Genomic DNA, 11,296 nt, shown 5'->3' on the forward strand with positions numbered 1-11,296 from the left:
AGATTTTTCTAAGTGTCGCAGCTGGCTTTCGACATGTCATTTGGCCGCTGCAACAAGTACATATGGGGCAGGGGCGTGTGCATTTTCCCAGCGGTTTGGCTTGGCCGCTGCAGTTGGCCGCTGGGACAGTTGGGACCTCGTCTTGTGAACCAAAATCACCATTCTTGTCTCTAAACCATCTCCAAAGGTTCCAAACTCACCAAATAGCATCTCCATCACCTAATAGAGACAAATGTATATGCAACGCATCTAAATCTACCCTAAATGCATCTAAATGGACAAATTGAGAACTAAAATGATTGTTAAAACTATGCAAATACATAAGATATCAACTAAGGAAAAGGATGTAACGTTACGTCTTGTTTACGACGAAAACTTTCACATCGAAATAACGACGAATATTATTAGTCATAAATATTACGACAACGACAATTTTTCCATCACGACGATCTGTTAACAACTGTTTTCATTTCGTCGTTAGTTGGTCATAATTGACATATTACGATGAACTAACAACTAAATCTGTAGTCGTTATGCTTCTATTTTCTTGTAGTGAACTTTTTATTGCTACCATACAATAGACATGAAATATAGGGAATCATAAACATAAATGTTAGTAAATGTGTGCTCTAATAGAGAAATCACCATACCAGATTGTATGAGATGACGAAACGGGAAACATGATATGAGTGTGCTTTAGGTTAAAAAAGTTTTACTAGACTTGATAGGGTTGTGATAAATTACATTGTCTCTATGAATCGGACTCCGCTACTAAGTTGCGATTGTAAGTTGTAGTTGTTGGAAGTAAACTTGAATGTTAAGTTGGAGAAGAACTTACCTAATTCTATTCGAGTTATGCTTAGGATAAAATAGGTTTCCTTTTGTGTTTAGGATAAATATATACTTATATAAAGAGATGCTAATGTGTAGCATAACTTTTGAGTTTGAGATAGATTATTGTGAGAGCTTAAATTTCTGAAAAAGTTTTCTTGAGTTAATAAGAGTTAAGTTATTCTTATTGATATTTGAGTTCATGCATTAAGATTATAACAATGGTAATCATTCGAGTGAATATGCCGACATACTTCGTTGTCCCCAGTTCCTCCATGCCGTTCCATGTTTCCGGAAGAATGCAACTGGTAGCAACCTTTATATTGTCATTGGCGGGCCCTGGAAAAGAATATTATGTGCCTTACATGGGCCTAGAAATGATATATATGCGTTAACCCTTATATGAGCCTTAGTCTCACAATGTCAAAATGGGCTCAATGATTATTTTCCTATTTTTTTAAGTCATCTTCTAAGCAATTTATTTATCTCTCTTTCTCATCTTTATGAATCAGCTTACTGATACATATCTAACTAGGGGTGTCAAAATGAATTATAACTAATGAGTTGACTCAGCCTAGCTCGTTTTTTCATAAGCATAAACTTTATTTTTAGGCTCATTTAATAAATAAGCTTAATGATCGAGTTTAAATTAGATTATGCCCGATCTTTAACAAATATGAGTTACCTCATGAGCTTGGTCGTTTTATATTTTTATAAATACACGTGGATGACTTCTATTTTTTTATGTAAGAAAATATAGTTTTCATATTAATCATATTTATCTTCTAAAATTAAAATGTAAACCAAAAAGTTTTTTATATATATAAAATGTAAAAAAATGGATATCAATCCTAATATCATATATCTTTAAAATAAAATGTAAAACAAAATATTTCTAAGACTCTCATACGAAATATATATCTTTATGATTTAAATAGATGAAGACTTTGAATGAATCATCTTAAGACTCTTAAGTTGAATAGATTTTTGGATACTAATTTAGGTTTTTATTTAATTTATTATTAGGTTTTGGTTTTATTCAGTATTAATATTTAATTTTTGGATTTATAATATTTTAATTTTAAATTATATTATGAAAAATATTTTATTCTATATTTTATTTATAATTGTTTTTATAATTTATATTTAATCGTGAATTAGTTCATTTAATTCATGATCCAGATGATGTGAATTAGAATTTACATAGGAAAGATCATATAATCTAATCTATTAAAACATGAGTACAAATTTGAATTAACCCTGACTTTTCCTAAATATTTACAAGCTAATGCCACTGCAATTAAATTTAACTAATTTTTCGAAAAAATTTGAAATATCATACACGATTTTCCTAATTAATTAAAAACCAGAATTTCCTAAAACTAATACACGACACTAACTAAACCTTACTTCCCCTATTAATGCTCATATCTCACAATATATACTTATGTTGGACAATTTAGAAATTTATTGATTAGCTTAAAAGACAAACATCAAAACAAATTAATACATGCTTCAAACCGTAAGTTGATATTACTTATAATTAATATATGCCTATAATATTCTCAACTATTGATGTTATTATTAATATACAACTATATGATATGCATAATATAATCAATATATAAATATGAACATTCTCATTTTAGTATTGATATTAGACATCTATCAAAAAAAATAATAGCATGTTTTGATATAGTCATATTAACAGAGAAAAACATCACTAAAATGTGTGGGAAATAGATATTACATATATATTTTGAAACTGTAGAATTTTTTTATTGATATTGTAATTTTTGTTATAGATATTACATATATATTTTGAAACTGTAGAATTTTTTTATTGATATTGTAATTTTTGTTATAGATATTACATATATATTTTGAAACCGTAGAAAAGTTATATATATATTGTACTTTCAAAAGATTTGATTCCACACTAGATAATATTTGACAGAAAATATTAGAAAATTGTAAAGTTAATGATTATCAATTATTATAATAATATTATATATTCTGCCACGTAAAATAAATTTGAAATTAATACTTATCAATTATTCTGAAAATTATATATTCTATATTGCTTTATTGACCATACATACACATATGACCCATATATAAATATAACATAATACACATTGTATATTAAGTGTATTCAAATAAAATTTAAAAATAGGTTACAGAGACCAATCAATATATTAAATCCACATTTTTATTTGTTTCCTAATTTATAAATTAGGTGTTTCATAAGTAAAAAATATTACACCGCCAAAAAAAAATTAATATTAAGAAATAATTATATAAAAAATTATAATATTATTGAAAATTGATTCAATATAGTAAATAAAAATCAGATATAATATAAAATGCATCATGAAATACATCTATATTTCTTTTCATACAAATTTAAAATAGTAATAATGATTCATAAACCAAAATATAATATAAAATTTATTAACTATAAAATAAAATATTTACAAATGAATCAAATCTCGCGCTTTAAGCGCGAATCAAAATCTAGTAAATGAATTAAATTCAAATAGCACAGGAAAGATCTGAACTTACTATAAACTAAGCGATCACATTTTGACACCCACTCTAACGAAGCCATTATCATAATATCGTGTATATTTAAACCAAAAAGAGTAGTAATTACAAGTAGCAGTGAAGTATATAACATACACTTCTTCTGCAGTTACGGTTAGTAAATTAAGGAAAACAAAGACGTGTATGCCAAGTCATTAAATTTTCTCATAAAACATCAACTATGCCCACATGATTTACAAGGTGAAAGGGCTTGGAGGAGGCTGAACGATTAGAAGTTTCGACATGGTTACATTCCCGGTAATCACATTCTGCGCAACCGTATCCTCCAACGGTATAGGATCAACCCTCATTACGTTCTCTGGCACAACCTTGTCACCATCAACCTTAGCAAGAACCTCAAAATGCATTCTCATTGTTTTGGGTTTTGTTCTCCACTCTGGAAAGTTTAATCCTTCAAGATCACCTTCCCTCAGCTTCCTCTCTACACCAAAACCAATCTTCATAAACGTTTGAGCTGCAACATCTGCTTTCAACACCTTAAAAGAACCTTCTTCCTGAGCTTTGGGACCTAAAACAGAGGTCAACAGCTTCTCAAAGCCGAGTAAGTTAGCGTTGGAGCCGTTGATTGAAGTGATTGGCCACATGGTTGTGAACTCCCTTGGCGTGAGGACAGTTGTAGTAACACCGTCAATTGTTGTGACACTACTACTACTACTACCTTTGTCTTTAGACATGGAGGATAGTTCCACAAGTCCAGGCGCAAGGCGCTTAAGCTTGAGTTTGCTCTCAGGAGACTGCGAGGTCGATGCAAGGGAAGTAGGACCAACAATGCGGAGAGAGAGAAGTGGGGTTTCTTGATCAGTTGATGAAGCACCACGTCGAAGCTGCTCAGCTAATGAGAGAAGACCAGAGGCAAACTCGCTGGAGCTTTGGTTTAATGGAAGTGGCAAATCAATAGGGTGGCGCAGACTAACTGATCTAGCTCCTTTGACAGTAACAACAGCACCATCTCCTAATATCACTTTCTTCAAAACACCAGCATCAACATCATACTGCACATTCCCGACAAGAACAATCAATAAAAAAGTCTCATCTCCAATGCTCAAAACATATAAACTAGCCCTTGGGATTTTGTCCGAACCGAACCAAGCCGAAAATGGTTTTCGGTTCGGTTTAGTTTGGAAAGATTTCAAAATATTAAGTCTTTTCGGTTCGGTTCGTTTTGGTGAGTTTGTTTTTTTAAAACCGAAAAATCAAAAATTAACCGAATTAACCAAAAATAACCAAAAACCATCCGAGCTTTTTTTTAGAATACCGAAATCCAACAAAATCCAACAAAATGGTTATTTTCGGAAAAAGTATAAAACCAAAATGAACTGAAAACCGAACCAAACCAATTTTTCGGTTTACTTCGGAGGGATCGTGGCCGAACCGAATAAACCAAAATCGAAAAAACGCGAACCGAATAAACCACAACCGTAGGCCTAATCTTCGTTATAATCACTGCATCAGGCTCCGAATCCCGAACCGAATAAACCACAACCGTGGGCCTAATCTTCGTTATAATCACTGCATCAGGCTCCGAATCCCGAACCGAATAAACCACAGTGTGGATCATTTTTACTTACAGGCAGTGAAAGACGCATATCGTTAGCATCTTGGATCCACAGTTCCATGGGGCCAGCAAGCTGAAACGGAGCTAAAACAGGCGAAACATCACCAGACTTCTTCTTGTTCCTCATAGGAACCAAACCATTAGGCTGTTCCACTTGGAAAATAGGGAGGTCAACATACTCCCATCGATTCACATCTTCAAGAAGCTTGATGGGAAGAACTTTCTTATCAATCTCAAGATCAAACTTATAAGAAACAGCATGTCCTACCAATGCATCCCTCACATCAAACCCAGAGATCTTGACTTCTTCTGATTGGAACCCAAGTCCCTTCACAATTGCTTCCTTCAAATCCTAACAAAACGTGTATACCAAGAAAAAAGGGATCAACTTTCCTGTTCTAAGAGACTAAAAAGACAAAACTTTTGATGAATTTGTCAGGGTTTTGAACGCTATTGATCATCAGAACCACAAAAAGGTTATGACTTTCAGATAATTAATCACAAACCCAGAAAGCTTCTTACCGAGATGGCTTTAGGGTAATGATGGTTAGCTTCAGGAGACGAAACCAAAGCTCTAGACGATGGAAACGTTGTTAAGAGAATCAGAATCAGAGCTCCGACACCAACCAATGATCTGCGACCCATCATGGATTGTAAATAAAAAAAAAGATATCAGAACCTCCAGATTATATAATTACAAGACCAGTGCAAAATTAGAAGGGACTTGGATCTTTTTTTTTCTGGTTATTTTGGAATGAGAAGGGTGTGGATTGTTCTGGAGACCTTTAAAACGGCGTGTTCTCGAGGGAGGGGATGATGACGTGTAGGTAAGTAACCAATAAGAATGAAGGAAGTGATGTGGCGCGAGATTATAAGTTGTGTGACGTGGAAACGGTTATACGTAACGACGTCGTTTTAAGAAGCTCGGATTAAAAAAAAAGACAATGGCTTCGCCCGGGTTCGAACCGGAGACCTTCAGTGTGTTAGACTGACGTGATAACCAACTACACCACGAAACCTTTGATTATTGTAGTCACATTAAAGTATTACAACTACCAGGAAACAACTAGTTACCAAATTAAATAATGGAAATTTCAATATTGCTGCAAGTGTGAAACATAACAAAAGAACAAGAGGTAATATACAACATGAAGGTAACTGTTTATGTTTAAGTACATATCTTTGTACAAGAAAATAGAGAAAGAGATGAATAAATCATTACATAGATTGATTCTTAGTACATTGTGACATTGTTAGTTTGTATTTTGTTGTTCTCTCATGCTTCCTCGAGAAGGGGTGCAATGGCTGATTCTCTGGTCACTGCATCAGGCTCCGAATCTTCGTTATAACGATCCACACTGTTTAGGAAGATCCCTGTAAAGTCCCAAACATAGTAAAAACCAATTACTTTCCCATTTAAAACTAAAAAAGAAAATTGTGAATTCCCAGTGTCTGGCTAAGAAACCGAACCTATGAACCAAATAGCAGCAGCTGGAAAGAGAACAAACGTAAGAACAAGAGCAGTCACTCTCCAATTGTTCACATAGTCCTGCATTAGATGAGAGCAAATGAAAATTTAATACTGTTGATGGCTTAAACCAAGGCTTGTGGCTACATCTGAGAAACTAAAACCTGAAGAACTCCAACGAGTGGTGAGGAAGGAACATCTCCAAAGATATGTATAGAGACAGTAGACATGGCCATTGCAAGTGGTCTCAGACTTGGTTTGACACAGTGGAGAACTATGAAATTCACAGGACCCTTAAAACATGATGAAAATAAATTCAAAAGAGGTGGCTTTTTGTAAGACATAGCAAGAATCAAGTATTTGAATATTAGCAGAAACCGAGATTTACCTGAGTGGCAAAGACGAGAAGTTCACCAACAGCAAAAAGAGCTAGAAAGGCATACATGCTCTTGAAACAGAAAGCAGCAAAGCAGAACAACCCTCCTATAAATGTTGAAACCGATAGTAGCTGCAGAAACAACATTTGAGGTTCAAGAATTTTTAGATTAGTGTGTCTTCTAAGTGAGGATTTTTACCTTGAAAGCATTTGAGATTGTAGCATCCATGAAATCTAAGACAACTCCTCCAGACAATGTGCCAACGATTCCGCAGATAACTGTAATCCCTCCAAATATCATATCAGCGTTTTCCTGCAAAGCAAAACGGATCAACACATCATATACTTTTCACACACATGGAAACGAAAACCTTCTGGTGATTTATTACCATCTTGTATATGTTATAACCAGCCTTTGGACCCCAATAAGAATATGCGCCTAAGACAAAGTTGTAAGCAATATACCCTGAATAAAAAGAAAAAAAAAAGTTACAGGTAAATAACAATCATAGAAACGACACAAATGCTCTTGAACACACTCTAGAAGGAAGTAATGGTTACCGAGAATGTTTGTAACATAAACCTTATCTACCAAAAGCAGTTTCAAGTCTTTCAAGACAGCTGAGAACCCATAACCAGTTGGTAAAACGTTTAAGTTATCTGTCCGGTTTTTTCCTTTATCATCTGGAGCGAAACCTGAAGGTAACCAAACAAGAAGACTCATAAGAAATAGGTTCAAGTCTATGAGCAACATAGTGTGTGTGTTTTGTAACTTGGAAGACGCACCTTTCAGATGCAAGGGTTTGATAACAAAACCTAGAACAGCAAAAGGAAGCATAAGGATAGCTTCTCCCCAAAATGCAGCACGCCACGGAAGAACACTCCCCACCTACACGAAAACAACGGAAAGAGTGTAACTGAGGTCACTGGCGAAACCGTTTAGTAAGAATACCGTTTAATAACTCACCAGTCCACCATATACATAGCCAAGAGCATATCCTGTCGGAATACACATGTAGAACATAGCAAGCCACGCTGATTTCTAGTTATAACAAAAAAACAAAAGCGACTTGTGAATAATCAGACAATAGAAGATCTTAGTTAAATTATTAGCATCCTTTTTCTGCAGTGAACATATACATTCCAGAAGTAGCTACCTGAGCTTGAGGGGCATTATCGTCGATAAATGGGGCAGCAAGGCTTACAAATGATGCCTCACCAACACCAACAAACCTGAATAAGGTGACAAATCTAAGTATATGATTTTTGAAAAATAATAATAGGACAGGAAAGATACATAATTGAGAAGTAAATGGAAACTTATACACTCACATTCGACAGAATGTGATGGACCAGAAATCAAAGGATAAACCGCAGCCAACCACAGCCAGAGTCCAGATGGATAATCCAATTCCAATAAGTCTAAACGGGTTAACACTGCAACACAGAGCATAACGATATTGAAATGTATATTCAAAGCCTATGTACTCAAAACTTTTTGGGAAACCAGTACTACACACCTCTTGGCTACAGAAGCAAAGATAGGAGAGGCGACAAGAAGGCCAACCATGAAAGCAGAAGACAAAACTCCATCTTGAAAATTGCTCAAGTTGAAATCCCCCCTGTGTAGCACAACCATGGGCATTTATTATAACTAAACTGCTTTCACAGAATAGTCTAATATTCTTGATAGATGGTCAGGTCGAGCTTAAATTAGAATCCGATCAAAGTCAGACTATTCTTACTGTATTCCGCTGCCAGCTGAACATGTACCAGTCGAGGTGCAAGTACCAAGACTCCCATTCACACCGTTACTTGCGATAGCTCCTCGATCTATATAATTTATCAAGTTGACTACACAAAACACAAAGAGAAGCCTGCATATAAACACACAAACGAGACAAAATCAATGCTAAGTAAATAAAAACACTCATCAATCAAACAGCCACTTGAGCTTTCTTGTTTTTTTAACAATATACATTAAAGAGTTTTATCTTATCCAGCAGCAACAACAACAACAAGTGGAATCTTCATTTAACCCATTTAACAGCAAATTCTTATTCTGATCTGTACTATCGGCTGGTCTCTGCTAATTCCAGAAAACTAAAATGTGACCCAGAGTTTGATTATACAAAATATACTAAGAAAGTAGACTGCTTTCAATCAAAAAGATTGACCGATCCTTAAATGTACATAACACTTCCCTTAAATAGAACTAATCAGCAGATTGTAATGTTTCACACATCATTGAGACCATGAAGTCAAAGCTTCTACCTTTGGCCCTAAATTGTATGATGTTGACCTAAGAAACATATACAATGAAGAATAAAGAAAGAAGAGAAGGATTACTTTTTAGGAGAGAACCAAGAAGGCTCAGCGATCTTATCATCTGAATCCCTCTCCATAGTTGCTCTAGGGTTTTGTCCCCGATCAACTCCTCCGTCTACAACATCCATTGGGACGGGAGGAAGCTCCAAAAGATGCGAATTTCGGATATTCCCAGGAGGCTATTCTTGTAATTAATTGAATTCAAAGGCAAGATATATTATACAAGTCGGTCTTCTCAAGTTTCGATTTTTTTTCCCGTCTTATCTATTTAATTTTTTAAAAAAAATTCTAGTTATTTTGTTATTATTATTCAAACCATCTCTCCCACATTTTGAATTTTTCTTGTTTCAATAATTCATTTAATTAGGAATGACAATTTGAATCATGGTTGTGGCTAAGGTTTTAGATGAAAACTGAGCTGTTGTTATCTGCTCAATGTGCCTTTGGAACTAAAACATGAGGAAGTTATAATAGTTTTCAGTAGATGACAGATAATCCTTTCTTCTCACAAACTATCTTCACGAATTGACTCAAAGCTCGAGCCCCATTTCACCATAGAACTATGTCACTTCTCTCCTTTGTTCAAACGTTACCCATTTAGATGAACAATCTCATCATCAACAACAACTAACCTTACCCATTTAGATGCACATAACCCTCCCAACAAAAAACATGTCAGAAGGATTTCTTGCAGGATTAAACATTTATATACAATTTTAATTATGCCCAATGCCAGAGTTGTTGCTTTAGATTTCAGCTCAACAGACAATATACACTAAAGAACATGATCATATATGCAACAAAAGCTGCCATCTTTACTGAAAATATGCAAAACAAAAACATGATTTATAAAAAAAAGATTGAAGAAGCTTTTTTTACTCAAAGCCTATGATTCTCTTTAGACCAGGAAACAACCCAGAAAACGAAGACATCGCCGAAGAAGAAGGTTCGATTGTTTTGTCAGCAACCAAACACTCTTCTTCAACCATTTCCTTAACAGATCTAACAGACAAAGGCTGGAAATCAACACCCCACTCATCCACAAACTCTCTAACCAAAACCACTTTCTCTTCTTCTCCAATCTTCCTCCATTTAACCCTCATCTCTTCTTCTTTCAAACCCACATGCTTACAGAACTCTCCCCACAGAATCTCACCGCTCTTCTTCATCGCTTCTCTTCTCTGTTCCGACACCGTGTTCGCCTTCCCGATCTCTCTCGCCAGATCCTTCGCCAGCTCCGAATCGCTCATTGTTTTCTTCTTCTTATTCTTGGCCTTCCTCGTCCTCCTGTTGCTGATGATGCCATCGTCTTCATCCTCTCTCCTGATGCACTGAATCCGGGTTACGGGTCGGGTTAATAGACAGCGAAACTCGAGATTCCGGTTAAAGGAAGTGTTTTGAGGAAGGAGATGAAGTAACCTCAGCGACATCTTTCTGCTCTTCTCTCTCTCTCTCTTCTGACCTTTATGGCTTTATCCTATAAAGGTTAATCCTTTAAGCCGTTTATGACATCCACGTGGACTAGTACTTACTGTCTTAAGCCAAAGGTGGAACCTTTAGAGCATCTTTATCCTAAAGCCTCTGTTAGGGTCTCTAAGTATTTTTTTAGTAATTTTAATTAGTTAAAATGAGATTAGAAACCTAACTAATAAACCCATACAGTTAACGCCTCTATTGCAAATCTCTTGTTTAGGGGTTCTTAAAAAAAAAGATTTTTTTTCCCTTTTTTTAAGAAAAGATTTTATTTATTAAAGTACAACATTAAAAAAGAAAATATTTTTAACATATATTTTAATATTAAACTTCAAAACAAAGATAAGTAAAAAAACGATAACAAATTGAAAGATACATTCGAGATCAGTTGTTGTCTTCATCACGTCCAAATTTAAGCCATACATGTTCAACCAAATCATCTTTGAGTTGTTGATGCATTTGCCTATCACGAATTCTAGTCCGAACACCCATCATATTGGCGACATTGGAAGGGATATCCGTAGAATACGTGAGATCCACATGTGGAGTTCCGGTGTCTTCTCCTTGTTGGAACTCTGAAAGATCATATCGAGTATATCCATCTCGTTCGTCTTCTACTATCATATTATGGAGTATGATACATGCTCTCATAATCTTC

The 11,296-nt window shown here is 34.9% G+C and overlaps 3 protein-coding genes and 1 non-coding gene across 5 annotated transcripts; all 4 read right to left on the reverse strand.

Moving 5' to 3' along the window:
- Positions 1 to 3,430: 3,430 nt before the first annotated feature.
- LOC106328001 lies at positions 3,431 to 5,733 on the reverse strand. The gene is made up of 3 exons (XM_013766349.1): positions 5,516 to 5,733; positions 5,007 to 5,345; positions 3,431 to 4,430 (listed from the first exon to the last, which is right to left on the reverse strand). Exons 1-3 carry the CDS (start codon positions 5,639 to 5,641, stop codon positions 3,612 to 3,614), a joined length of 1,284 nt encoding a protein of 427 aa, XP_013621803.1. The 5' UTR covers positions 5,642 to 5,733; the 3' UTR covers positions 3,431 to 3,611.
- Positions 5,734 to 5,938: 205 nt separating this feature from the next.
- Positions 5,939 to 6,012, reverse strand: TRNAV-AAC. The gene has a single exon. It is a non-coding gene; the product is annotated as a tRNA-Val (tRNA).
- A 98-nt stretch (positions 6,013 to 6,110) lies between these two features.
- On the reverse strand, positions 6,111 to 9,430 carry LOC106328889 (probable sphingolipid transporter spinster homolog 2). Of its 2 annotated transcripts, XM_013767429.1 has the most exons (14): positions 9,187 to 9,430; positions 8,583 to 8,714; positions 8,358 to 8,459; positions 8,170 to 8,274; positions 7,995 to 8,070; positions 7,805 to 7,879; positions 7,624 to 7,726; positions 7,399 to 7,533; positions 7,227 to 7,303; positions 7,037 to 7,150; positions 6,850 to 6,969; positions 6,626 to 6,754; positions 6,464 to 6,542; positions 6,111 to 6,367 (listed from the first exon to the last, which is right to left on the reverse strand). In XM_013767429.1, exons 1-14 carry the CDS (start codon positions 9,291 to 9,293, stop codon positions 6,270 to 6,272), a joined length of 1,452 nt encoding a protein of 483 aa, XP_013622883.1. In that variant the 5' UTR covers positions 9,294 to 9,430; the 3' UTR covers positions 6,111 to 6,269. The 2 variants fall into 2 exon arrangements, with proteins under 2 accessions (XP_013622883.1, XP_013622882.1); XM_013767428.1 differs by having other exon boundaries at positions 7,399 to 7,726.
- Positions 9,431 to 9,936: 506 nt separating this feature from the next.
- On the reverse strand, positions 9,937 to 10,647 carry LOC106331688. The gene has a single exon (XM_013770091.1). The coding sequence runs from the start codon at positions 10,593 to 10,595 to the stop codon at positions 10,041 to 10,043; it is 555 nt and encodes a 184-aa protein (XP_013625545.1). The 5' UTR covers positions 10,596 to 10,647; the 3' UTR covers positions 9,937 to 10,040.
- Positions 10,648 to 11,296: the final 649 nt, after the last annotated feature.

The sequence above is a fragment of the Brassica oleracea genome, chromosome C3, assembly GCF_000695525.1.
Source record: "Brassica oleracea var. oleracea cultivar TO1000 chromosome C3, BOL, whole genome shotgun sequence".
Lineage (NCBI taxonomy): Eukaryota > Viridiplantae > Streptophyta > Magnoliopsida > Brassicales > Brassicaceae > Brassica > Brassica oleracea.

Excerpts from the sequence above, each read along its gene's own strand:
- LOC106328001 (XM_013766349.1), bottom strand. The coding sequence starts at position 5,641 with ATGATGGGTCGCAGATCATTGGTTGGTGTCGGAGCTCTGATTCTGATT. Across the intron at positions 5,346-5,515 it reads ATTACCCTAAAGCCATCTCG|GATTTGAAGGAAGCAATTGT; the intron begins GTAAGAAGCTTT and ends ACGTTTTGTTAG. Across the intron at positions 4,431-5,006 it reads ATATGCGTCTTTCACTGCCT|TATGATGTTGATGCTGGTGT; the intron begins GTAAGTAAAAAT and ends GGGAATGTGCAG.
- LOC106328889 (XM_013767428.1), bottom strand. The coding sequence starts at position 9,293 with ATGGATGTTGTAGACGGAGGAGTTGATCGGGGACAAAACCCTAGAGCA. Across the intron at positions 8,275-8,357 it reads TTTGCTTCTGTAGCCAAGAG|TGTTAACCCGTTTAGACTTA; the intron begins GTGTGTAGTACT and ends TCTGTGTTGCAG. Across the intron at positions 7,727-7,804 it reads GCTATGTATATGGTGGACTG|GTGGGGAGTGTTCTTCCGTG; the intron begins GTGAGTTATTAA and ends GTTTTCGTGTAG.
- LOC106331688 (XM_013770091.1), bottom strand. The coding sequence starts at position 10,595 with ATGTCGCTGAGGTTACTTCATCTCCTTCCTCAAAACACTTCCTTTAAC.